Source organism: Clytia hemisphaerica, unplaced genomic scaffold, assembly GCF_902728285.1.
Source record: "Clytia hemisphaerica strain Z4C2 unplaced genomic scaffold, Clytia hemisphaerica genome assembly, whole genome shotgun sequence".
Lineage (NCBI taxonomy): Eukaryota > Metazoa > Cnidaria > Hydrozoa > Leptothecata > Clytiidae > Clytia > Clytia hemisphaerica.
In genome coordinates, this window is record NW_027104429.1 from 225,622 (window position 1) to 252,051 (window position 26,430).

The window sequence follows — 26,430 nt, forward strand, 5'->3', positions numbered from 1 at the left end:
TTATGTCTTGGAGCTTCGTGTTTTTGCAAGGTTAATTTAGAAAATTACGAAAATGCTGAACGATAAAATTCTCTGAAACAGGAAAGTCTGAAATCAGACACCACTTACTATCAAAACAGCAGGTTGTAAAGGTTAAAGTACGCACTCTGATTAGCTCTACTCTGTCCAGACTTTATTAAAAAGCCACTCAAGTACGAAAATAAATTTGCTAATGGTTGAGAGACGTCAGAAAGTTAAATAACTCATCAGACGCTAATAGATCGTTTCCGTTACGGCAATTACCCCATGATTCATTCACATGACATTTCGCCCCGATCACGTGATCATTCGTTACAAAATGGGGCATATACTGAAGAAGCTTATTCAAAATAACAGATGTCACGTGAATGGAGGTGTTAAAATAGCCAATATCCTATTCTATTCAACGTAACGAGGGACAATTAACAGGGCGGATTAGTCTGCTGGAAATTTCACGCACAATAATCGTGATTGTTCGAAACCTCCGAACCACCTTAGATTTGTGAAAAATTGAATTTCGTCCATTGTGTGATTAAACTGCTGTTTTAGAGTTACACTGAACCATCTCATATACCTTTATCTTACGATGGCAATGAATTTTGAAATTTCCATAGATAGGCTGTTTACATTACAGACACGCCAAGAGTGCGAGTTCAAAATAATTCTAACAACAGCAAAATGACATCTTAGCCGGTAACTGATCAAGTGGAAGCAAAAATGCAAAATCCAGTGGACATGAAGACCCGGAGGGGGCAGTGTCGCTGGACAAGGTACTCTTTTTGCCACGAAGCGGCACACCTCCGAAGTCGGTAAAGATTGAAGAAAGAGTTGCAGAAACTGCAATCATGGACAAAACATTTGAGACAAAGGTGATTTCCCTGCGAAATTTTAAAAATGATTTTATAGCGCGTTAAAGTACGTTTGGAAAGTAGAGTTTTAACATGAGACTTAAGACTTACGACCTTATAATTTAAAAGCTCAAATTTGCTCCATTTGCTTGGAATATAGCCTAGAAGCCACCGAGCCCCTCCAGAATCAAAATATTCGATGAAAAAAGTGAGAGAGCTGAAATAGCAATTCTCGCCCGAACTTTAAATTCTAAAAAACGCCAAAATACACTTGTTTCGACCATGATTGTGGTTTCTGTTGTAGGCGAAATATTTTGATTTTCAACACGAATGCTCCATAATAAGAGTGCTTTTTGTGTCTCGACAAAATTGAGGCTACAGTTGATATTTCTGACATATTATATATTTTGTATAAAAATGCTATTTTTTACTAAATTATCTACATCATGAAAAACATGTGGAAAAAGTACAAAAATTATCAATGACAATGTTATATTACCCAAAAATAAACAACTAATTTAGCTTAGAAAAATCTAGCTTAAGGGAAACCACAAAGAGGCTGGTCTTTGAAGTGAAAAGTGGTTCGGTCTGACGAGCATGGTTAGATACACCTTCAACCTTTGTATAGAGTATAACCTTTGGCCGAAGAATGACGAAAATCATGCTTGATTGACAATGTTACGGCAATATAATTTTAAAATGGTGCTTTAGTACGTCTTAATCAAAAAATGTAAACAAACTGAACGTGTTTTATGAAAATAATATTTTAAGTGCATTTTAAGTTGATTTGATGGATTGATGTAAAAATATATCTGCGCACAAAGGTCATTCCAAATGCACACGTGGATCCAGGATGAACAGGGCGTAAACATTTAAACAGGCGTTCAATACTACTGATAGTCCCAATTATGATATGGGGAATTCGTGCGCAGCTGCGTATCTGGAAACAGAATCAAACATAAGAAAGTTAATATTAAAAAGAACAGCCCTTGAAAGAAATATTGCTATTCAAACAGGGGGGTACAGGGTACTTAAATAAATAGTAGTGTCTATCTCAAAAAAAAACTAGTAGCTGGTACTACATTTCAAGCTAGTACCTTGTACTAAATTCTGATCTTCGGTGGGTAAAATGGGTAAAAATTTACCAATTTTGGCAAATCAGAATATAAATTTTCCTCATTTAACGGAAAAATATTCCCGAAAAAAATTATAACTTCATTTAACGGAAAAATGTTTTTTGTTTTTCTGATTTCCTAACGTTGAAAAATCGAATTGTCACACAAAACTTTATAGATTTTGAGCTCTCCCACATTTTGGTGAGTTAAGATTGGGACAAGCTGGAGTTTTTACAAGCTCTTTCTTGATTTGGTTGGTCGTTAACCTGTAATACAACAATTTTGTTACTTTTTCTAAAGAACGCGTCATCTCTATTACTTTAAATGACCAATTACTGAAGTATCTTATAAAAACTCCAGAACATCCCTTAAGATTGGCTGCAACGTATTACAAGGCATTCTCTAGGTTGATTTAGCAATGTTTTCTTGGTAACCAGCTTCTAAGTAGGGGGTGGCGGTCCCCTTTTCACCAAACGAGTTAGTACCCTGCCGCTGTACCCTCCCCCCATTCAAATTCCAGTATTCCTGTAGAATAGACATATCGATACCTCTTAGAAAGGCGACTTGGCGAGTATGAAACCGATAAAGGTATGAAAAAAAGATAACCCAGATAATAAAGTGAAGAAAAATCACCTTCCATAGCAATGGTGGAACAATTGTCTTTCGATATCCACCAATAGTGAGCTTGCACCGATACGAAAGAGGTTAGGGTGTGTCCACTCGTCACCAAGCTCCTCTTTCATCAATGCCAACCAAACCAAAGCATCCTTGGCTGATCGAATCCCTCCTGCTGGTTTGAAACCCACTTTGTACCCAGTCCTCTGTAGAAAGACAAATGATACTTTTATGGACCTACCTGGTTATCAAAACTAATCAATGAACATTAAAACAATGAAACACACAAGACATATCTGGTCAAAATCAAAAATAATAAGGTTTGTTTGGGTAAAAAGGTAATTTGTTTATTTATAAGATAGAAGAATATTGATCTATGCTTGTAAATAGTGATTCTTTCATAGCTAGAAATTCATTTTTTGAATGATAATGATAAAACCTCGAGAAAAACTCTTCAGGCCAAGTAAAAATGTTTTTTTTCCCAATGTGCTCATAAATAAATTAAGAATTTGGCCAAGTTCTTATAAAAAGCATTTTAGCAACTCAAAATTTCAAACCTAAACCCCAATCTGACTGTAAAGGTACAAATTTCAATAGCAAACAAGTGATACTTTTATGGACCTACCTGGTTATGCATTTAACACATATATAATTGATATCTACATAAGCGTGACCATTAAACAAACATTCAGAACACAAATAGTGACGATCTATTAAAATTAGTCGTTTGTTTCTTATAAAAAAACACGTTTAGAAACCAAAATTTCATGCTCTTGAAATATTCTTTCATATTCAAGACTTCGAGAGCAAAAAAACATATCTCATTAAAAAATTCAGTAATTATAAGAACATTGATGTATGCTTATTAATAGTGATTCTTATAGATAAATATGCGTTTTTTGAGCTGAAAAATTCTTTTTTTACAAAAATCTGCTTGAGCCATCTTTTACCTAATTTCATGCAAAAAGTCAGAAAAAAACAAGTCCAAAAAACCCTTTTTTTAGCCGTTTTTTAGCTGAAATTTACCCCAAATTTTTTTCTTCAAAAATCGAGGTCCGTCACATTCGAGGGTTTATAGTTATGCATCTTTGTGCAAAAAATCATAAAGAATAAAAGAGCCAATCTCGAGAAAAGCTAATACCTAAGTAATTGATAGTGTGCTTATAAAAAAATATCGAATTTGGCCAGTTTTTCTATAAAAAACAAGCCAAGCAACCAAAACTTCATGTCTAAACACACATATTCTTTAAAAGTAAGCCCTCGTGAGCAAAAAAAACATCTATATCTCATAAAAAAAATTGAGTAATTTGACTAAGAACATTGATGTATGCTTATTAATAGTGATTCTTATAGATAAACATGCGTTCTTTGAGCCAACAAATTTTTTTTGCAAAAATCTGCTTAAGCCATCTTTTACCTACGATGGTACCCTACTTTCATGCAAAAAAATCAGAAAAAATTAACGACCTAATTTTTCACAAAGTCCAAAAAACCCGTTTTTTAGCCGTTTTTTGGCCCAAATTTGCCCAAAAAATTTTTTTTGGAAAATCGGGCTCCGTCACATTCGAGGGTTTATAGTTATGCATCTTTGTGCAAAAAATCAGAAAAAACTAACGAGCCAATAATGAGGAAAGCTAATAACGAACGAACGAAGGAACGAACGGACAAAGGTTAATTTATAGGACCTCCACCGGGGTAGGTCCAAAAACATCCATCTCATGGAGAAAATGAGTGACTTAGGTAAGATCATAACATTGATATATGCTAATAAATAGTGATTCTTATAGCTAGAAATTCATTTTTTGAGCCGAGAAAATTTATTTACAAAAATCTGTTTCGACCATTTCTTTCCTATGATGGCGCTCTGTCTTTATGCAAAAGATCAGAAACATTTAATGATTCAAACTCGAGGAAATCTCAAAAAACCTCATTTTTGGGCATACAGTTGAACTCGTGTAATTCGAATTCTCAAGAGACCGAGAATTTTGTTCGAATCACATGAGTTTCGATTTAAATGAGTTTTCATATTTTTGACCTGATTTGATGAAAACAGACTTTCCCATTTTTACTTTTGAACAATTTTTGTATTTTCGAGCTAGAATAGTGAAATACTAGTATGAATTATCTTGACACGGACAAGTTTTGAAATTTAAAAGTCAATTCATAATTTTTCAAAAAAGTCTTCGATTATCGATTTTTCATTTTCTAATCTCGTTTCTTAAAAATTCTCCTCGGAGATCTTCTGAATCAGTGGGATGACGTTCATGATTCGAAAAGAGTCATCTTTTTGAGAGTGTCGATAGCCCCGTCAATCAAAAAGGTCGAAAATTCGAATTACATGATTAAAATCTCTTGATGGGACCTGAAAATCTGTTCGATTTAAATGATTTTTCGAATTACATGAGTTCGAATTAAAGGAGTTTTTTCTTGTAAGGTTTTTAAGGTAAATTCTGAGGGGAGCACAGGATCTGTTCGAATTAGGTGAGTATTCGAATTATGGGAGTTCGAATTACATGAGTTCAACTGTACTTTGGCCCAAATTGACCCAAAAAAAGAGAGAGATTTTGTAGTTTTTCAGAAAATAAAAACCACTCCACATATTCTATTTAACTATTTTTAACGACCATGCCTCTATCAACCAAGTTAACGTTTGAATGTTTTTGTTTGCAGAAGTCAAGCAACATTTTGTAAAGTGTAAACACAAGTGGTTTTACTGAAAAATGTCCCAACAGAAGGAAAGAAGAAAATTGAAGTAAAATTTTTGCATCAAGCTTCTTCGAGTCAGGTATCATTCAAATATATTATTTATTTTCTTCTTTACTAAATTCAGTATTCTAGTATAATCTAAGAGATATTAAGAAGGCCAGGGTAACATTGCTCAGTAACAAATCCTGTAGCAATTTTTGAGACACAAAGTATAAAAAAAAGCTGTAGATCCTTTCTTCATACATTTAATGTTTTTTAATATTTGTCTTTGTTTCAATAAAGAAAAAAAATATATATATATTTTTAACACGACGTCTGATAGATAAGCGAGCTTCGTGAAAAGGGTGACCGAAAAGTTTTTCAGATAGCATTGTCTTCCACAAATTCTGCGCTTTCTGGCCTTCACAGTGAGAGTTAAACAGTTTGAGTTCTGCGAAGTAACGCTTGTAAATCAAGGTCGGGACCTCTTAGGAGGAATGGAAGAAAGAAATAGTTGGGATGATTATTGTTGGGAAGGCGTATTGCTCACCTGGTGATATTCTCGAATGCATCGAACCATGACCAATGCAACGGGTAAGATGGCGTTGACCCCTTCTTTACCAGTCGACGTCTTGATAAAATCTGATCCCGCCATCATGGAAACCATGCTTGCACGGTACACGTTGTCAAGGGAACCACAATCACCTGTTGCTAAAATGGTCTTCAAATGGGCGTCTCCGCAAGCCTCGCGAGCTGCTTTCACTTCATTGTATATCTGAAAAAAGAAAGAAAAAGTATTTGACTGGAAATTGAAACAAAGTTAGTGAAGTGCCAAAAAAAACGATTTTCTTTTTACCAAATAGATGTTCTCCTTGCAAGAAATCCGAACCATTCGCTACAGCAATTACTTTTTGGCAAGGGTATATTTACAACAACTGAACAAGAGAAGAATGAATTAAAATATAAATACATCTTCCCAGTTTCCTTGCATGACATGTGATCGACTGAGGACGATATCGATTTCAGTGGCTCCTTTGGCAACTGCGTCTTTGATCTCCATCAAACGGTATGATAACGGTGTCTGTCCTGAAAAAGATCGAATGATGGACATATTAACGGAAGATTTATTATTGTTTTACCAGTTAAGATTACTAACTAATAAAACCTCTACATGATTTATGCGGTGGAGACTACTACAGACAATCCTACAATGGGCTTTTCCAGAAAAAAAATTTACCCCCACTGTTGAGGATATTGATTTTTCGAAGTATCAAACCCGCTGGATATCCTACTTTATTAGTAAAGACCCCCTGGATATCCATTCTTAAAAATATGCTCAACCCCCTGAATATCCTCTCTTATAAAGATACTTACCCCTGGATATCGTATTTTTTACTTGAAAAGACACTTTACCCCCTGGATACCCGCTCCCTTGTAGATTTTAACCCCCTGGATATCCACTTTTGAACAAAAATCGTTAACCCCCTGGATATCCGATATCCTCAACAGGGGGGGGGGCACGGACTATTTCTGGAAAAGCCCAATCGAATTCGAAGATTCAATAGTATGTTTTCAGGTCAGAAGGATTGTCCGAACTATCATATATCATATCGTTCTACCGCGTGTCAAGGTATCTGCACTTTTGAGGATGGTATAGTGAGTGAAACGATTTTAGTTCTGACACGCAAAATTGAGGACGGTAAAAGTGCTTATTTACCGTGGTTCCCAGTCAGTGAGAAGCTAACTGTCTCCGTCGCAGAAAAACACAATAAAAACCTGTATAAGTACCTGCTGGGAATCCGAAGGCAACAGAGGCGATAGGCAGGTTGGAACGAGCATCAGCCAATGCTTTCTTTGCATCAGGGACACGTGACGAGTAAACACATATTGCACCACAAGTGATGTTCAAGTGTCCAACACCTAGTTTCTCCACAAGGTCCGCACGGATGGGATTCTGTCCTTTGAAACACAATCGACGAACGTTTGAAGTCGAGTCATCACCTACCAAACAAACAAAATGGAAATAGAGCCCATTTGCCAATTTTGGTGCAATTTGGCGGAATTAATTTTGGCGATTTAATAAAATTTCTAAATTTGGCGAGAATAAATTTTGGCGACGAACGACCCATTTTTGTTCAATATTTTAGCTGAAAAAAGAGGAAAAAAGAGGAAAAAGAGGGGGGGAAAGGGTTTTTAGGAGAAATAGAGACTAAATTTAAAGAAAATCAAATTTGGCGAGAATTTATTTTGGTGAATGACCTTTGAATTTAAATCTTGCGAAAAGAAATTTTGGCGAATTTAGCGAAATTTTTAGGGAATTCGCCAAATTAGCCAAAATTTCTTCTCTTAAGGTATACAATGGATGAAAATAAAATCACAATCATTTTAATCTACTGTGTCTGAAATAACGAAAATAGAAATCTTCCTTAGTCAGCTAACTTAGTCAGTAACTTAAAATGACAATGGGAGGAATTGCAGGCGCATTTTTAAGCAAGGTCAGTTTCATTCGGTTTTATCAAAAATACCACTCAATATTGTAGTGTTTATTCAAATAAAATGAAAGTTCTTACGGAGCCAGAAAAAAAAAATTGTTAGCCACGTAAAATGTATTAAATCCATATGATGATTTTAATGGAGTTATTAATGGATAAAAGAAAATAAAGATCTTTTAATGCTTCGACTTCCTATATCATTAGAAGCCAGTTGAAATCTTCCATTAAACCAGTTGAAGATTTTCTTCACCCTTTCATTTCCCATCGACAATGAATATTGAATTATGTACGATTTTGATAGTGATAATATAAGAGTGATAAAGGATCGAAAAATTATATTAACACCTTTGTTAGGGAGATTATGACTTAAAAATCTATTATTCATTTCCTAGATTTCATGAGTATTTTTTGCGCGAAGTTTCGGGAATTTATTTGCAGAAATCTTTGAAGTATTAAATATTTTACGACCCTTGCTGCATGACAAGGGGATACTCCTGGTTCCCTCGTATCCCAGTGATTGAAAAGTGATTTACCCTTGAAATTCGATTAGTTGATTACTGTAGATACTAACGGACGAGTTTAGATATTTTTTAATTTTTTTTCATATATGATACATGATACAATGGCGTTTAATCATTAATGATAAAATTTTGTCAACAGATGTCAACCATATGGGTAATGTGGGTATGTACATACTTAAAACTGTTTGACTTTTAGAAAAAAGAAATAACAAAGATTATGTCAAAAAATTTCTCCACAACTATCAGGTTGTTAGAGTTGTTAGCGGAGCTGACAAATGTATTTTCAGCATTGCATACCGTACCGATTAGATCTAATCACATTAATCAGCAATATACATAAACACGAAGGGTTAGGTAGGCAAATTCCAACCAAAAAGACTATTAGCCTTGATTCAAAAAGAATCGAAAGCAGAGCTCACCATCCATCTGATTTTTGCTTTTATTTTTTGCCTACCCCCTACCTCCAGCATTAAGTACCCAGTGACCCACAAAAAAGGATGACCTGGGTAATGGTGAGAAATTTTATTTCTTACCTTAATTCCATTAATTTTCACATGCCTTTTATTTTTGCGCACCTGACCGCACAAAAATTAAAGGATGCACGAATTAGTAATTGTTTTGAATGAGTAGAAATCTTTTAAATCTTTTGAATCTCTTTTAACAAAATGGGGCCTCGGTTTATGGTAAATATGCCTCTAGTATGTAAAATCTAGCTTCAATGCACACTAAAAGTGAGTAAAGCTCACTTTAAATCGTCTAAAACACTAAGAAAATATCTCAGATTTCGCAAGATGCGCGAAAATTAAAGGATGTGCAAAATCAAACTGGAATAAGCATCTTCAATGTTGTCTTTATTTAGATCTTCAATGAAAAGATGAAAAAACGGTTATATACTTCAACAGTAAATCTGTTACGGATTTCAGGATTGAGAGAAGATTCCTTTCAATCGATTTTCTTCAGAGTGTGTGGCTTCCAGTGTTTTGATACACGAATGCTTAATTTGATATTTGAAGAAACAATACGGTGACAGAGGAGAATAAAGAATTTGCTCTAGAGTCTTTAATACCATTTCTCTATTTTTTACGAAAGAGAATATAGTCAATTTGTTGAGCTTTATCGCCATTTGGATATCGGAATGTCCAAAGGTGATTAATGACACATTTCATGAAATAGTTTGACGAGAAAAGGCCATATTCATCAATCAGATCTAAGAGGTATTCGCCATTGCGATTAGTATGTTTACTTTACTACTAAATTATCCCGTAAAATACTTTCCAAAGGGATACAGATGATCTTACATTTCCCCTAAACAATTTCGCTTTCTTTTTCAACCTGAGTTAAAATATGGGCATATGTGCACTATATAGGTCGTTATCTGAGAAAGAGACATCGGGCACGCTTCGCATTAAAATCACCAGCAATGCTTACGAAATTATGTCTTTGAATATCGTCGAGTAAATTTTCAAGTCCCAAATAGAGTTCCTCAACTTCCTCTTTAGGGGCACTATTATGTGGACTTTAGACACAAACCTGCACAAACAATTGATAAAACTGGATTGCTTGAAAACTCAGCAATCAAAATTCTTGGCGTGAAAGATTCTACCTTAATCAAGTTATTTTTTGCTTTGGAAGAAAGAAGAAAGAAGAAGACCTACTCCCCAAACCGTAGCATTAACATAGTTTTTAGTTGCCGATGTTGTAATAAGTTGAAAAGAAGAGTTTGAAAAATACATAAGGTTATCAGCAGGATGGAAAATGTGATGTTCTTGGATTGCAATCATATCTATAGAATTTTTTTCAGAGATTGAACGCACAAGCTCGTTGAATTGGGAAGATCCATTCAAGGTTCGAACATTGAAAGTTCTAATTTTCAAGAGATTAGTACATCTCAGTAATTTGTTTCGCGTAATTCTCAACTCCCACATCTTTAATAAAATCCCAAATTGTTGCTGTGAAGTCTCACAGATAATAAAGAACAAAGCATTTAATAGTTAACTGTCATCATCTGTGACATCGCAAACCAGCTTTTACCTAATTTCTCAAAAATTATAAAAAATTAATTTTAGTAACACTGATTTCTGAATTCTACTTCAAATATGCGTCTTCTGGTATATAAATGATCATATCTAACGCCCAAAGTCTTTGTACACAATTTTTTCAAGGCATTTTGGAACATTCTGAAAGTTACATAATATCCTTGTTTGCTCATTTTATCGAGATTCAACAATCTAGTCGCTAATTATACAACAACAAAATATATCAATAATTCTTCATTTTACAACTGGTATTATTGTAAGCCAAATGTAAGTTTAATGACTCAAAATGTGATCAATGATATCTTCAAAACCAAGAAGTGACCTAATCTGACATCAAAACAATTTGAGAGAAGGATTTTTCCTTTTATCTATACAAAAGTTTTGGTTGTCAGCTCGTCAAATGGCAAAAAGGGCAATCAGATATTTAAAATGCCGCAAACCAGGCCTTTTTTTCGAACACCATCTGAATCAATTCAAAGTTTCATGGGGGTAAATCAATGGGTAAGGATCTATCCTTGGGCTGGGGATGATGATGTGTGATCTTTTTTCAAAACCGAAAAGTTAAAAGTTGGTAATGAGGGGATGGATCCCCTTTTTTTAAATTAGGGAGCATTAAGTAATAAAGAACACTTTCCAATAAGTGAGAGATATACCGAGCAAATCATGTCTGAATTATCTTTTGATACCAAAGAATCTCCATACGACCTATAAAGAAGTGAGCAAGATCATCTAGGAACTTCACAGCAACTGTTTGAGTAGTCATGATTAGATTCCAGTCAAGTTGATGAATCCACTTGTTCACGCCATCAAAACTTTCATCACTGCAAAAATCTTTCCAGAACAATGGTAGCTTGCATACATTTGTCCCATTCCAAAAGTTCTGAATCTGTTAGTTGCAAAGGCATCAATTCTTCCAATCTTCTCAAAAATCTTTGAACGTATCATTCTAAACAGAATACTGAACTATGTAGAAACTCAAGTTTATATTGCTACAAATTGGGACTCCACAAAGGCCACTCAACAGTCACATTGCTACTGAAACTTCGAGACATAATCAAATTTATGTACAAATGAAGTAGTAATCGCTGTAATCACATTAATACAAAAACTGGTTAATAGGTTTTAGAAAATCCATCATCCAAATAATCATTCGCTATCTATCAAATCCAAAACAATTGTCCCAATAGATGAACGAAAATAAAAAACGAAAAAAAACTGTCCTTTGGATTAAATAGGCATACTCAAAATCCAAACTTCCTTTGATACGATATGCATACAATACAATCAATCAATCAATCAAAGAGTGAATGGTGATCTGACAAAACTTTTGAACTAGTCAAGACCGATTTTGGCCTTATTTTCAACAGTGATAAGAATTCAAGAACTCAAGAATTCAAGAAAGCTACCAGGAAGATAAAGAATTGTGTGAAATACCTACGTAACGAAAAGTTAAGACGCGAAGCCGAGACGATAAACCAGCACGCAACTCGTTGAGAAACTGAGGAACTGTTCAGAAAGATTAAAAATGTTAGTTCTTCGTTCCAAAACGTTCGAAGGAAAAACAAATGTGACTCCGAAAAACTCAGAAACTATTTTTATGACCACTTCACCGCGAAGCTTAACGATCAGGCTGAAATTCCGAATGAACTCGATTCTGTCCCATCCTTCATTGAAATGCTTCAGGACAATGAAAACGATATCAACCAAAATCCACCATCACCCGAGGAAATAAAGAAAGTGCTAAAATCGATGAAAAACGGAAAGGTGTCAACAGATGCCCCTTCCGAATTTTTCAAATACGCCACCGACTCTGTCGAACTCCTAAATGAAGTCCATTATAATCTCAATGATATTTGGGAATCACAGACAATTCCGAATTCTTGGACACACTCCAAACTAGTTGCGCTATGGAAAGGAGCCTCAAAGGGAAGTCCATCTGACCCTAAAACCTATAGGGCGTTACAAGTTGGCTCAGTCCTATGTAAGATTCTCGTGATAGTAATTATAAACAGAATCAAGTCGTGGTACGATAAAACGCTAATGGACCAGCAACAAGGATTTCGTTCGGGGAGAGGAACATCTGATGGTATCTTTATAACCAAACGAATCCAACAAATAACTGACTTTATTAGAAAGCCGGTATACGTCTTATTTGTTGACCTCAGCTCAGCCTTCGACCACGTTATCAGAGAATGGTTGTTTAAATCAATATCCGAACGCTTCAAACCCAATCGATCAACCAAACTTTTTGATATTCTTCAAGTGTTTACTCCTACACTACAACAGCCTTGTCTGAAACTCCTGATGACTCATTTGAAATCTTAACTGGTGTACGTCAAGGTGGTCCTGAATCCCCGCTTTTGTATAATTTGTACATGGACTACGTTATGAGAGTTTATGAAAATGAATGTCAAACTCAACAAATCAATTTTCTAAAACTGAAATATCGTATACGTTCAACTGCAACTACCCGAGAAGAGAGAGCAAAAGGATACGAAGGAGATCATGACGCAAACTGGTCGGGTTATGCGGACAATTTAGAACTCTTTTTCGAAAATATAGTCGATCTTCAAAAGGGCCTTGTTCTTTTACATGAGATATTCTCAAAATACGGACCGAGTATTAACATCAAGAAAACAAAAAGTATGATCTTCATCTTTGAATACATCAAAGAACATTACCAGTCGACGTACCCTGAATCTATTGCTGAACTACAGAATCTGGCGATCGAAAACGTTAAAACATTTCGATACCTCGGAGACAAGATAAAATATGACGAAACATCGACGGGCAGCGCAGAAATAAGCCTTCGTATATCACTAGCTGAATTATAAAATTAATTTGAAAACAAGAGTACTGATTTTCAATTCAATGGTTCGCACTAGACTGACTTATTCTTGCCAGACTTGGAATGCGAGTACTGCAGAAATGAATAGAATAAATTCTGTATTATGTTGGTATGCTTAGGAAACTTGTACGAAATAGCTCCAAGACTGAGGAATATCGGTTTGTTGTGACAAACCAAGACATTCTACGAATTTGTGGAACCGATGATATCGCAACTTTCGTATCAAAACAACAATCAAGTTATCTCGCACACTTGGCGCGACAACCAAACCAATGTTTAACAAAAAGACTCTTGTTCAACGTAAACAAACGTACGAAAATTGGTCGACCAACTGAGACACTAGAACTAGAAGACAAAGTGATGAAATCTTCTGGGTTGACAAATAACAATTTCTACAAAGAAGCACTAAAATGAAAGGGACATGGTTCATCCCAGACGAACCGCCAACAGTTGTCAAATGGACGATTTGGCTTAACCAGCAAGTACAAGTATAAGCTGCAGATGATGGTTATTTGAAAACCAAGAGTCCTTCTATCCGATCGATCCTATCTTCTTTGGTCAGAGGGTATATCAGTGAAATATGAACAACTTGTCAAACTTCTTGGTATCCAAAAGATCGATGAAAACCATTCCTGGTTACCACAAAAGAATTATGCCACTAAATCAGCCTTTGCGAACCTGCCAGGCCTGGCCATGAAAAACACCTTGCGCGTGCCAAAATAGCACTCCATAAAAATATGTCATAGATTATGGTGTGCTCTATTAGCCTTTGCAAAAGGGATTTTTTACATTCTTGTATATTTTATAGGAGTGCTATTTTAGCACTCGCAAACCATTTTAGGTGTTTGTCAGCGTGTGCGATTTCACCATTTCACCGAACCTCCAAAGTCATTTAATTTGACTTAATGAACAGCGTATTAAAAAATGAGTCTGCTAAATGACGTGCCCTACGTGCCCACACGCCCTCATTTTTTTTATGTGCCTTACGTGCTAGTGTGCCTTACGTGCTTGCGTGCCTTAAGTGCTTGCGTGCCTTAAGTGCCCAACGTGCTCGCGAGCACGTGCACGCCTTGACGTGCTCGCGTGCTTACGTGCCTACGTGCCCTCCGAAATTTTACATGCCCGACGTGCCAATGTGCTTACATGCTTGCGTGCCCAAAGTTTTGACGTGCCCTCAAGTTTTGACGTGCCCTCAAGTTTTGACGTGCCCTCAAGTTTTGACGTGCCCTCAAGTTTGACGTGCCCTCAAGTTTTGACGTGCCCTCAAGTTTGACGTGCCCTCAAGTTTTGACGTGCCCTCAAGTTTTGACGTGCCCTCAAGTTTTGACGTGCCCTCAAGTTTTGACGTGCCCTCAAGTTTTGACGTGCCCTCAAATTTTGACGTGCCCTCAAATTTTGACGTGCCCTCCAATTTTGACGTGCCCTCAATGTTTTGACGTGCCCTCAAAATTTGACGTGCCCTCAAATTTACCTTTGATGATTCATTATCAGGAGACATTTCATCCCTCTCCTATGAATTCTTCTGTGAAGTAAAACTGTTCCTCGTTTTGCACACAAAAATCGCAAAAAGTCGACAAAAGAGTAAAAATCAAAAATCACCGTATTTACTCATCATCATATTGAGTACATCACACGCTTCACAGCTTTAAATAAGGTTGTCTTTGAATATTCGCGAAAGCCATTGTTTTCGAGTGTCGCTTATTTACACATAAGAATAACGTTGACAGACAATTTGTATAAGAAAATGTGGTGTTTAAAGAAACACAAACTTTTCTTTTTGGTCAGCGGATATAAGATTTTCAGCGTCACCGACTTTATGATGTTTTACTTAAAATGTTCTCCTTAAAGTTGAGACAACATACGATCTTGCCAAAATGGAAACACTATTTTTTAATACAAATTTCCAAAAAATTGGCAACGAATTAAAACAGTTTTTATACAGGGAAGCAAAAAACTATCAGACTGTCTTTGTGCAAAATTTCAAGTTGCATTTCAATGTGATACTTGAGATTTGAAGGGATTTCTAATGCCATACCTCTATTAAAATCTTAAAAAATTCCTTCCTATTTCAGAAAGTTCTAATAATTAACACTATATCCCCTAACTTGAAATAAAAAGAGAGCCAGCTGATAAAAAGTAAATAGCACGCGTCTCACATATTTTCTCTTTTTTCAACCAATCAGAAATGTTCTTTATTTAGTTTTGGTTGCTTCGAAGTATTGCTTAACCATATCCCTCAGTGTTTCTTGCTAATTCTTTTATAAGCAGACAAAACATCTTCTTCATACTTTTTTCTTCCAATTTTAAAACCCCAGCCTAGTGAAGTGTACAGGGTTCCCACAGCTCTCAAAATTTCAAATTTAAGGAGAATTGAGGAGAATTAAGGAGGATTTTTCACTTTTTTGAGGAGATTTCTCTAACAATTTGAGGAGTTTTTCATATATTTTTAGAAAAATTGAGGAGATTTTCTTGACAGTAAACTTTTCAAGTTAAAATGATGCTTTTTGTTGTTAAAAAAGCAACGTATACTGCTCAATGAAAAAATTGGGTAATGGGTTAGATCGACATCATCCAAACATGCAGTAGGGGTGGTGGCTCTTCCTGAAAGATGCACAAAAATTCTTTTGAGATTGTCTCCTTTTATTGCAAAAATTAGCTTTTTACGAATTAAACAAAGGAAAGGTTTACCAAAGTCTCCTTCTTGGGGAGGGGTCCTAAGTAATTATCCTTAGAGGGGAGCAGTGGCTCTAAGTGTAAAACCACAAAGACCTGAAAAGATTTTCAAATTCTAAAATTAAAGCTTTTTAAAATCTAACTGCCAAGATACCCTAAATCATGAAAGAAAAGGAGACAAATTTTAGATTTGCTAGATCAAAAAGACTGCGATAGCGAAGCGAGCGAAAAAAGAGTTTTTATGTTTTAAATAAAAATTGTTGTTAGCAAATTGGTCTTGGGGCGCAGTTAGGTTTTCATTCAATAAAGCTACAATTTACACAAAAAAAACTTGTAAATTAGCAAGGTTTCAAAGAAATTACCAAATAACTAGATTGCGAGGGAAGCAAGCAAGAAAAATTGAAAGTAACTTAAAATGATTTTAGTAAAATTGGTCCTGGGCGGCAATTAAGGGAGCCATGCATAAAGTATAATTTTTAAGATTGGGGCGTTTTAAAAACCTCCTTTAGTGCCCCTTGCTCTTTAGCGCCCCCTTTAAAAAGCTCTGGGGTGGTCGTCTCTGTCCCTGCTAAAACGCCACTGATTTCGTGTTTTTGAAAAAGAATTAGAAAATGGAAACATGATATTAGAGTAAAGAAATGTGCGAGCGAAGCGAGCAAAAGATTTTGCATTTTATTCTTGAAAATCAATTTTCGAAACATCTTTCAAAGGCCAGCGATACTACCTTGAATGTTTTTTATTTTTGGTCAAATTTAATTGAGGAGATTTGAAGAAAATATTGGAGAAATTCAAGAAAAAGTAGGAGATTTGAGGAGAATTGAGGAGACATTTGAAATTTGAGGAGAATTGAGGAGATTTGAGGAGCTGTGGGAGCCCTGAGTGTATAATTTATCATAATGAGAATACTGTTGTTAATTTTGACAATATGTCAAAATTTGAGGGCACGCCGAAATTTGAGGGCACGTCAAAATTTGAGGGCACGTCGAAATTCGAGGGCACTTCAAAATTTGAGGGCACGTCAAAATTTGAGGGCACGTCAAAATTTGAGGGCACGTCAAAATTTGAGAGCACGTGGAAATTCGAGGGCACGTCAAAACTTGAGGGCACGTCAAAATTTGGGGGCACGTCAAAAGTTGGGGGCACGTCAAAACTTTGGGCACGTAAGCACACGTAGGCACGTCGGGCACGTAAAATTTTGGAGGGCATGTAAGCACGCGAGCACGTCAAGGCACGCGAGCACGTAGGCACGCGAGCACGAAGGCACGTACACTTTTTTTTTTTTATAAGAACCAGTAAATTTTTGTTGAGGCTCGGCTGTTCTTATTTTTTTGGCACTTTTAGCCTCAAATTGTTCTTATCCTGTTCTTATTTTTAGGGAAAATTTGGGGTATTTCTGGGTTTGTAACCTAATTTCATTATTTTGGCCCTTATTTTGCTTGGAATTTAGCAATTCTAGGCTCAGGGTTGTTCTTAAATTCATTGTTCCTATTTTTTGGCATTTTTGAGCCTCATTGTTCTTATAAAATTGTTCTTATAAAAAAAAAAGTGTAAGGCACAAAGGCAAGTCAAAAAATGAGGGCACGTGGGCACGTAGGGCGCGTCATTTAGCAGACTCTTAAAAAATACACGAAAACAAATTTGTTGTCAAAGAGATTTAACAGTAAGTGAAAATACAGACCAGATTGTAGTACCCACTTAGTTGGTAATGCTTGGGGGTCAACAAACAGGGAGTAAGGCGGCAATCAAAAATATGTTCCATTCGGGTCATCCGACCGTTTCTTTACAAGAAAACCCGATTCGGAAAGTCGGTAAAATCGTCGGTCGGACGGAGCATGTCTTTGAATCATTATTTTTTGTTTACTTAACAAACATTGAGTCCCGTTCAAGTTTTTTCATGTACCCTTATTGAAATTTTCATGTCAAAATTTAGCAACGCAGTAGGGCCAATACCCTGGGGGGTATTGGCCGCTTTAAGGTTAACACATGTGCGCGCACATTTAGTTTGGCAAATTAAAGATGGCACAAGTCTTTCAACCGGTATTCCAACGAAGCCATATTTTGGTTTGTACAGAAATTTCGCCCGCTCAAAACAAAACAACAAAATGGTCAATCTCACTAAAGCAAAACATTACCGCCAAGGCATTTCCCTGGATAAAAATTCTGGTCATGTGACCATCCGTGATGTTAGACCAATGAAAACGCTTCATTTCCCTGGATTAAAGTTGTGTCTACACTAACACGCGGGAAATAGCTAGAAAAAGAGAGAAAAAACCGGGGGTCAAATTAAATTTTTCTCCCTTCTTGCGGCAAAGATAAAAGACTTTAAGAGGCCATTTATTAGAAAGAGGTGTTTTATCATAAATAAATTATCTAAGTAAGTGATATTTTAAGTAACAAGTTCATTAACAATTTTATTTTGAAGTTTGTTTTTAAAAACAAAACCCCCGTGCTAGATGATAATTTCATTTTCTTAACTTATGGACCCATTTGGAAGTATTTGTAATACAGATAATTTGGCAGTGTAGTTGCAGCCTATACAAGAATTGGAATCTAAAGTCTGAAGTTGTAACTCCTTGCCAGTGACCCCGCAGAGAAATTTGTTTGTGTTTCAAATGTAATCTTCACTTTAGATGAATACTTTTATTTATTTGGATTCATGAAAGGTTCAAGGTTTGTTTACTTTTTATATCAAATTATTTCATTGATTTATTGAGCTGCAATAGCTGATTGAAAAACAAAGATTTTTGATAGTTATCAGGGTGGCCTTGGCCGCCATTTTGAATTTCAATTTTTTTCCTCCTGTACTCAGCAATTTAGAGGTTGTACGTAATACGCGATTTGGCTTACGCGTAACACTTGTGATGGCGGCATAAGATTCTGTTGATTGCCGACTTGATTCATCGGGATTTACTAGATCTTAAAAATTCGACAAAATTTACTACCAACCGACCGACCGACCGACTGGATTTGAACATATTTTAGGACCCGAATGGAACATATTTTTGATTGCCGCCTAAACAGATAATTGACAAGGTAAGTTTAGTTCTTACAACTATTTCTTTTTCTTCATGAAACAAACGTCTGCACTCTCTGCCAAACTGCAAATAAGAGGCTTTTGCCTCGCTCAACATAAACCTATCAAGGTAGGTCACTACACAGATATCAACCAATCCCATGTTTCGACCGCAATCGTCCCAACAATACAAGTGTTAGAGCAGTTGACGGTAAAACAAAACATATATTGAATTATTCCTTTTTTATTCTTTTATTAGTATGATGGAAGTGGCCTAAGCATCAGGTTAGGTCACCAGGATAGATCAATCTGACACTTTTCAGACAGTTTAGGCTTTACCTTATAAGATTTTTTGCTTTTGAAATTTAGTTTTTACCTGACAGTGTTGTCAAATCCATACAAGCAACAGCCCTTAGGAGCCATGCAGCTTGCCATTCCTTCTTTATTGATCTTCTTTTTCCTATTGTATCAGCTCTCAATTTAACACCAGGAAAATTAATTTTGATATCCTGGAACCAGGAAGGATCAAAAGAAACTCCAGGATTTCTTTCCAAATGAGCAGCCATGTCTTCAGGAAAAAGAGCAAGCGTGAAGTCTGCAATGTTTATTTACATTTTGCACCCTCCGTCTGTTTACATGTAAATTTTACCAATGGAGGAGTTTTGTCTATGATAATTTTACGGGGGTAATTTAGACTTATAACTGAATCAGAAAATTTAAGTTACTTTATTTTTTGTATATTTGTTTGGTAGAAATACAAATTTTAATACAATTTCAACCTATGATTTAAAGATATAACAATTATTTTTTTGAAAAGTATTTGAAAACAGGATAGAAAGTCATCTATGACCCCCGTTTTTCAAAATATGTAGTACAAATCAAAACATTCTCCGTGAACGACAAGCAGAAATTAATTATCTTGAGAGGACTGACTGAAGTTTAGAGATCGTGATTGATGTGATTGGAAGGGAAAGATTCAATAGGATGTGATGCTGATGATTAAAAACGGTTAATTTTTCTACAATGGCCTCTGTATATTATAATTGAATCGAAAGGACATACCATTCTAGAGAGTGACGTTATAGGAAATTCTAGTAAGCCATTAATTCTGACTTTATTCATTTTTTCTACCTGCTAGCTGCTGTTTGTTTTTTTAGTGGCGATGAAAGTAATATGTTGAACTGACTCGACAGTAAAAGAAAAAAAATATGAAAAGCTGAAAATTGACTTGGATGGGAAAGCAATGGTATCAGCTAGTCACAAATTCAAAGGTAATTCTACTTTGAAATACTAGTTAGTGTACTCATTTATTGGATTGATCTTTCATTTGCAGAACCATTTTGCATTTTTCATTCCTTCTAGCTAAAGGTTTTATTTTTAGATGAGTGTTTTCGTTTCATATCAGACACATATTTCATATCAGGACAGTGTCTATCTATTGTTATATTATGCTGATATAAACAAAAAAATGTTTTTCTTTCCCTCTTTCTGATCATCTTGCTCCACCTCCGTGTCAATCAAAATGTGAAAAAGCTTGCAAATTAAAATTGATGAGTAAGCAAACAAACGATATTGCTCTTATTCAAAAACAAAACCTTTAAGAAGCATTGTCAGCGGTGATCAGACGCTGCCCTTGTAACAAATTATGAGAAAAATATTTTGGTCTGCGATAGAAGCAGCCCTACTTTTTTAGAATATGGCCGGATTTGATAATATAGCCTTAAATCTAGAGAATTCCAACAGTACAGTCTAGTGTATAATTTATGCTAGAAAAAAACATTCATTTTAACTCTGAAAACTTAATTTTCAATACTTTTGCTGACTTTAATAACAAATAGACCTTTTGCTAAAGACAATGACATGTTGAATAATTAATTCTCAGCGTCAAAATAATGACATATTCTGCATAATAATACTAATTACATGTGACATCATTTTCACCCACGATTGACCAGCCATTTTTCTAAGAAACAGAAGGAAGGATGATTTAGTAACACCTTTATTAGCTCCATTGCTTTTAGGCAGGATTCCACTTTGAACCTGGGCATAGTTTTGTATTTGTTTTCTTTGATGATGATTGTATGTCTTTTTATTTCCTGGGTGAAAATTTTGTCTTTGAGAACAGGCGGCTTGCATGAGTTGGCTGAAGATAGTTCATCACTAGATTTTGCCAAATCTGTCTATAAAGTAAGAATTAAAAAATTGTCAAACTTACTTTGTGTCAATAACATAAAACCATCAATTTGAGTTTCTTTCATATAAGTCTGTAGTTACTTTTGAATTTATAATAATGCCTTAAAGGTCCAAATAATGACCAAAAGCAGCAGAAATGACATATAATTAACATATTTAGTGTTTGTAATTTTTTATCTAAGAAAGATAATAAAAACCTTGACACAAATTTGAAATCAGCAAGGATTTTCTAAAAAAGTCTTATCTCATGAGTTTTTTATCAGAAGAAGAAATCTTCATTTTTTTCATCTTCATTCTTCTTCTTCATTTTTAAACTTTTCAAAAATCTTTTATCTATTAGATTAGCTCCTTGGAATTATCTTTCCAATGATGTATAGCTTTCTATACAAAGGTAGTCAGAATCGGCATTTATTTATCTGTCTATATAATCTATTGAAAATTTCAACGGGTTAGATTGATCCAAAAATACAATTTGTATATATGTGATTATTGAACAAACAAAATCATACTTTATTTATAGGTATCTTAAGCAACCCAGTCACCTACGTCATAGCATGTTCAATCGTATCAACTGTTGCTTTTTTTGCTATCTGTGCTTGGTGTTTCAAAAGGAAGAATAAGCGAAAACGGAGTGATGATGGAGATACTGATGCTGAGGATCTTGCAGATTACCCAGTTTCTGAAACATCTAAGCGTCCATTACTTGGGTCTTCATCATCAGCCAAAAATAAATCAAATGGTTTCTCATTCCTAAATTCTTCAAAAGATGATGGAAAATCTCGTTCACAAAATTCATTGGGTAAAGCTTCTAATGAATCACCAGTTAATGAAATGCCTGGATGGGGGCGTAAAACATTGAAATTCGGAAGTCCACCAGGCGATACAACATTTGAGAGCATGGGTGTACAACCAAAAAATAAAGACTTGTCACAATCCTATGATTCTTTAGTTTCTTCCTGGGCATCTATTCCAGACGAGCCAGAAATTCCTACGGATAGAGGAGAAGATTTGGGTTCTATTTATTTTAGTGTTTCATATGATGTTTATGATTTAGTATTGAAATTGACAATTCAAAAAGCTGTTAATCTTCCAGCCAAGGACTTGTCTGGTACAAGTGATCCTTTTGTGAAAGTATTATTATTACCTGATAAAAAAAATAAACTTGAAACAAGAGTGAAAAGGAAAAAGCTGAATCCAGTATGGAATGAAGTATTTACATTTGAGGGATTTCCCCATCAAAAGTTAGTGCAAAGGACTTTATATCTGCAAGTTTTGGACTATGATAGATTTTCAAGGAATGATCCTATTGGTGAAATTGAATTGCCATTATCGGAAGTTCATCTACAGTCTGAACCTGTTCCTTTTGTGAAGAAGTTGAGTCCATGCAAACGTTCAGCTGTAAGTATTTTAGATTAATCTTTAATTCATTGTGGGGGAATTTTTTCCACTGCTGAGATCTTGATTCACAGAACACTTGTATTCCTCAGAAATTACGAGTTTTATTATTCAGGTTTTCTCTGTAGGATGAAGTTTCCCTTTATCTTTGAGGGCATATTTTACTCTCACAACTTCTTTTTTCACAAAAAAAACTAATCTAAGGTTTAACATGATCACTGTTTTTCTCTTTTGATATAGGGATGAAATTTATAACAATCTTTCAAAGGTCTTTTACATAAGAAAGAGTCTAGGTGTTAAAACAGCTCTTGAAAGAACGTTGAAACATTGTTTTTTATTGCGATGGAAAATTGAACCTTTCCTTTACAAACAAATGAAAGATATAAAAGGCTAGTTTTCCCTAATGGAAAGATTAAGGTCGTAGGTCTAATTTTTATTCTTTTGAGGTCGAATAAACACCAAGAGAAGAAATTTCTCTAGCTTTCACAAGCTTCTGATGAATAATCTTTCTGAAAATTAAAAAGCAATCAAAAATTTAACACCTGCTTCTCTGCTTACATTTTCAGTTTTCTTCATTGTTTTCTTTTCTTGTTAAGAAAAACTATTACAAGTTCCAAAATATTTCCCTCTCGTGCGTTGTGTTTAGAAAAATGCATGTAAATTTCCACATATTATTTTTCGTGTCATTTTAAAATATGATAAATATTATTTGATGAAATAATTTTCCCTTCTTTGAAGCTTCCCATCTGGTCGCGGTGACTGGTGCAAAGTTTCCCCCTATTTTTGTTGATCCTGTTTTTTGAAAAACAGGTCCCATAGATCAACACCATATGCTCTTTTTCCTGTAGCCTGATATTTAGATTAATCCGGCGAAAACATTTGAAGTATTATCCATCTTGTGAATATTATTTTCAAGTTTTCAAGGTCACTAATCTTCTGAATATGTTTCTACTTTCTTTGTAGGATTATCTGGGAGATCTATTAATTTCCATGTGTTACAATCCGACTTCAAGTCAGATTAATATTGTCGTGATGAAATGTACCAATTTGAAAGTGATGGATATCACGGGAAGCTGCGGTATGTTTCTCTATTAGTTTTGATCTCCCTTGCCTTTTCATTTTATTCATTCATTAAAAACTGACCAAAATGGTATAAAGATGACCATGATAAAACTTTCACATACAATGTCACACGCAATTTAAGAATGATAATGTTTTCATTCACATTGTTCATTCCTATAGAAGCCCTCAAAATATCTTTAATCCCATTGCGTACCTTTCAAACTTATCTTTGTCACGGAGAAAAGTTTACAAAATCATAACTATTGACGAAAGCCAGTCCGAAAGATAATCGTTTACAATTCTCTAACAAACAAATCAATCTACTAATGTTTCCTTATTCTAATGACCTACTACTGTCTTTTCTGGTCATGTTGTTAATTTGTCATTCGATTTTTCCTTCGCTAGATCCGTATGTCAAAATCTACCTAGTCTATTCTGGCAAACGAATCGACAAGAAGAAAACGAGCATCAAACGGAGAGCGCTCAACCCAGTATGGAATGAGAATTTCGATTTCGACGTTCCCATTGATAAAATTCGTGAGATTTCTTTCATTTTAACTGTAACAGACTTTGACCGCTTATTACCGAACGAAGCTATCGGACAAGTGATTATTGGTTACCGGACGGCTGGTACTTCTCTTAAACATTGGACTGAAATGATGAATCATCCCCGCAAACCCATTGCTATGTGGCATAAAATCATCAAATATTGAAATCTCTCCGTTTCTGTTAACGCACTCATGGGTTATATTTATGTGTATAAAAACAACTTCAATTTTTTTCTGTGCACCACTGTACAACTATGTCAAGGGGTCGTATTTTTTCTTGCTATATTTTTATTAAGTCAAAGTAACGGGATCGCTTTCGGTTATATTATCTTTCGTTGGCTGTAATAATGTCGTGATGAGGTCGTCTTATGCAAGAAAAAACATTTATTTTTTAACTTATTTATTTGATACAATTCACAAGTGTATAAAATTTAATTAGATTTAGTAGGGATTTTTTGTTCTCAAATTTTATTTGAACAGCAGCGACTTGAGTTTACGTGCCTCATGATCGAAGGGATGAGAAAATCTAACAGGATAGATATTTGAAGCTTCTGATGAAGAAGGATAATTCTTATAGAATATATAATTCCATAGAACCCAGCAAGGCATAGAATAGCATAGAATGAAGTTACAAAAAATACCACGGCTTAACGTTCTGATCTACTACGATTTTAAATCTCAACGTCTGACTGGTTGGCTGTGGTTTTGAACAAAACATTCTGTTAATCTGATCCTTTTAAGGGACGAATGGGATTAAGCTGTTCTTTTTTTTTCAAATAATCGCCATCATAAATCAATGCGTAGGCTGGAGCTTTCTACACGTTTTTTTGTAAGAACATCCAAAAATTTTGAAGCCTTCGGATGTTCTTAACTTTTTGAGTTTTAAGTCTAAAAATGTTCTTAACATGTTCTTATTTTCGCCATTTTTTGAGTATTTTTGTTCCTTTTCTTAAGAAAATGGGTGTTTTAGAGTCCGCGAAGCCTTTAAAAATGTTCTTAACTTGTTCTCAACATTTTAGCCACCGAAACCTTATGTTCTTATAAAAAACGTGTATCTTATTTCTAAAAGAACACAAGGAAGAATCTTGATCTCGCATTGATGCAAGACGATTTGATCCCACACTATGCATGCTTTATTAATAGACGATACAAACTCACTTCATAACTGAGCTCTCCTTTTTATGAAAAGGTAATAATCAGATGATATCCTATTTATTTTTGGTAAAACAAGAATGCTATCAAACTTCAATTACATCTCTCTAGCATTAATAAATTGAAGTCGCTGCTGTTTCATAATGCTTACTGTATAGTTGAAAGTAGCCAAAGACGCACTTTATACTTTTGAAATATTGTTGCTTAGCTACCACTCTTAGAAGTTCAAAGTGATTTTCAACTTCTAATAATTTCCAGAGGAAGATTTTTTTCTTTCCCTTGTTTCTATAGCAGTGGATACGAAGGGGTGTGGCGTTGGAATGAGTGGACTATTGTTTAAAGCTTTCCATTCGTCAACTCTAAACAATTCTGAATAAAATTTTACTAAAAACTATATTTTTCCTCTGTAAATTTGTAAGAATTCTAGAATTTTGTGTTTTTTTTTCATTTGTAAACTTTGTCTTGATGTAAAAAATCATTGAACGAAATGATTAACCTGAATGAAAAAGAAATAGACTAATGGGAATTAAAAACCTAATTAAGTATTATTTGAATTAATTGCCACTGCTAGCTGATTTACTTTAAACGACTGCATGCTATCCTGCTTTATCGATTACAATTAGTCTCTATTTTTTCAGGCAGTAATTTAAGTCAGGAGTCCGGCAGACTTGAAACCCCGTTGATTCCGATTACACATACCGATTTTTCTTACCTCTTTTGGATCAAATCTTCCATTCAAAAGGTTGTGACTTTCGATCCTAAAATGATATAAAAAATTCAAACACACTTATGAAATCAGTGATATTCAAAATTTGTTTTAAAATCAAAATTTTCAATTACCATTAGTGGATACCCCTTAAAACCTACAAAAAATACCCTCTATCTCAAAATTTAAGTCGAATTTTAGGCTGATACTTTCTGTGTTGTAAGTACACTGTCTATGGTTTTCTTCCCTAGCAGTGATGTTTTGTAGAAACTAGTTTTCAGTCTTTCAAGAGGAATTAGATCATTGGTACCTAAATATTTTTAAAACTGCGTTAAAATCAAAATGCACCTTAAAACCTACACTACTGCACCTTCAAACCTACAAGCAATGAGCTCTTACTCACAACTTACTGAAACTGTGAAATTGCAAGCCAGGTGCTGAGCCGTGATTCAATTGATCAAATACTGGCTAGAAATCCATTCCCAAAACAATAGTTGTATTAAATCTCCA

General features: G+C 34.9%; 2 protein-coding genes across 2 annotated transcripts; one reads left to right on the plus strand and one right to left on the minus strand.

Moving 5' to 3' along the window:
• Nucleotides 1-1,684: 1,684 nt before the first annotated feature.
• Nucleotides 1,685-19,479, minus strand: LOC136820522 (deoxyribose-phosphate aldolase-like). Its single transcript, XM_067076707.1, has 6 exons — nt 19,241-19,479; nt 7,070-7,282; nt 6,252-6,367; nt 5,832-6,056; nt 2,615-2,802; nt 1,685-1,806 (listed from the first exon to the last, which is right to left on the minus strand). Exons 1-6 carry the CDS (start codon nt 19,428-19,430, stop codon nt 1,773-1,775), a joined length of 966 nt encoding a protein of 321 aa, XP_066932808.1. The 5' UTR covers nt 19,431-19,479; the 3' UTR covers nt 1,685-1,772.
• A 533-nt stretch (nt 19,480-20,012) lies between these two features.
• On the plus strand, nt 20,013-24,666 carry LOC136820521 (synaptotagmin-7-like). Its single transcript, XM_067076706.1, has 4 exons — nt 20,013-20,135; nt 21,578-22,455; nt 23,416-23,530; nt 23,920-24,666. The coding sequence occupies exons 1-4, from the start codon at nt 20,108-20,110 to the stop codon at nt 24,225-24,227; spliced, it is 1,329 nt and encodes a 442-aa protein (XP_066932807.1). The 5' UTR covers nt 20,013-20,107; the 3' UTR covers nt 24,228-24,666.
• The last annotated feature ends 1,764 nt before the right edge of the window (nt 24,667-26,430 follow it).

Coding starts and splice junctions, on each gene's coding strand:
- LOC136820522 (XM_067076707.1), bottom strand. CDS start 19,430: ATGGCTGCTCATTTGGAAAGAAATCCTGGAGTTTCTTTTGATCCTTCC. Junction 6,057..6,251: donor TGCAAGGAAACTGGGAAGAT/GTATTTATATTT, acceptor TTCTTTTTTCAG/ATATACAATGAAGTGAAAGC. Junction 2,803..5,831: donor GCATTCGAGAATATCACCAG/GTGAGCAATACG, acceptor GTCTTTCTACAG/AGGACTGGGTACAAAGTGGG.
- LOC136820521 (XM_067076706.1), top strand. CDS start 20,108: ATGGTATCAGCTAGTCACAAATTCAAAG. Junction 20,136..21,577: donor AGCTAGTCACAAATTCAAAG/GTAATTCTACTT, acceptor CTTTATTTATAG/GTATCTTAAGCAACCCAGTC. Junction 22,456..23,415: donor GTCCATGCAAACGTTCAGCT/GTAAGTATTTTA, acceptor CTTTCTTTGTAG/GATTATCTGGGAGATCTATT.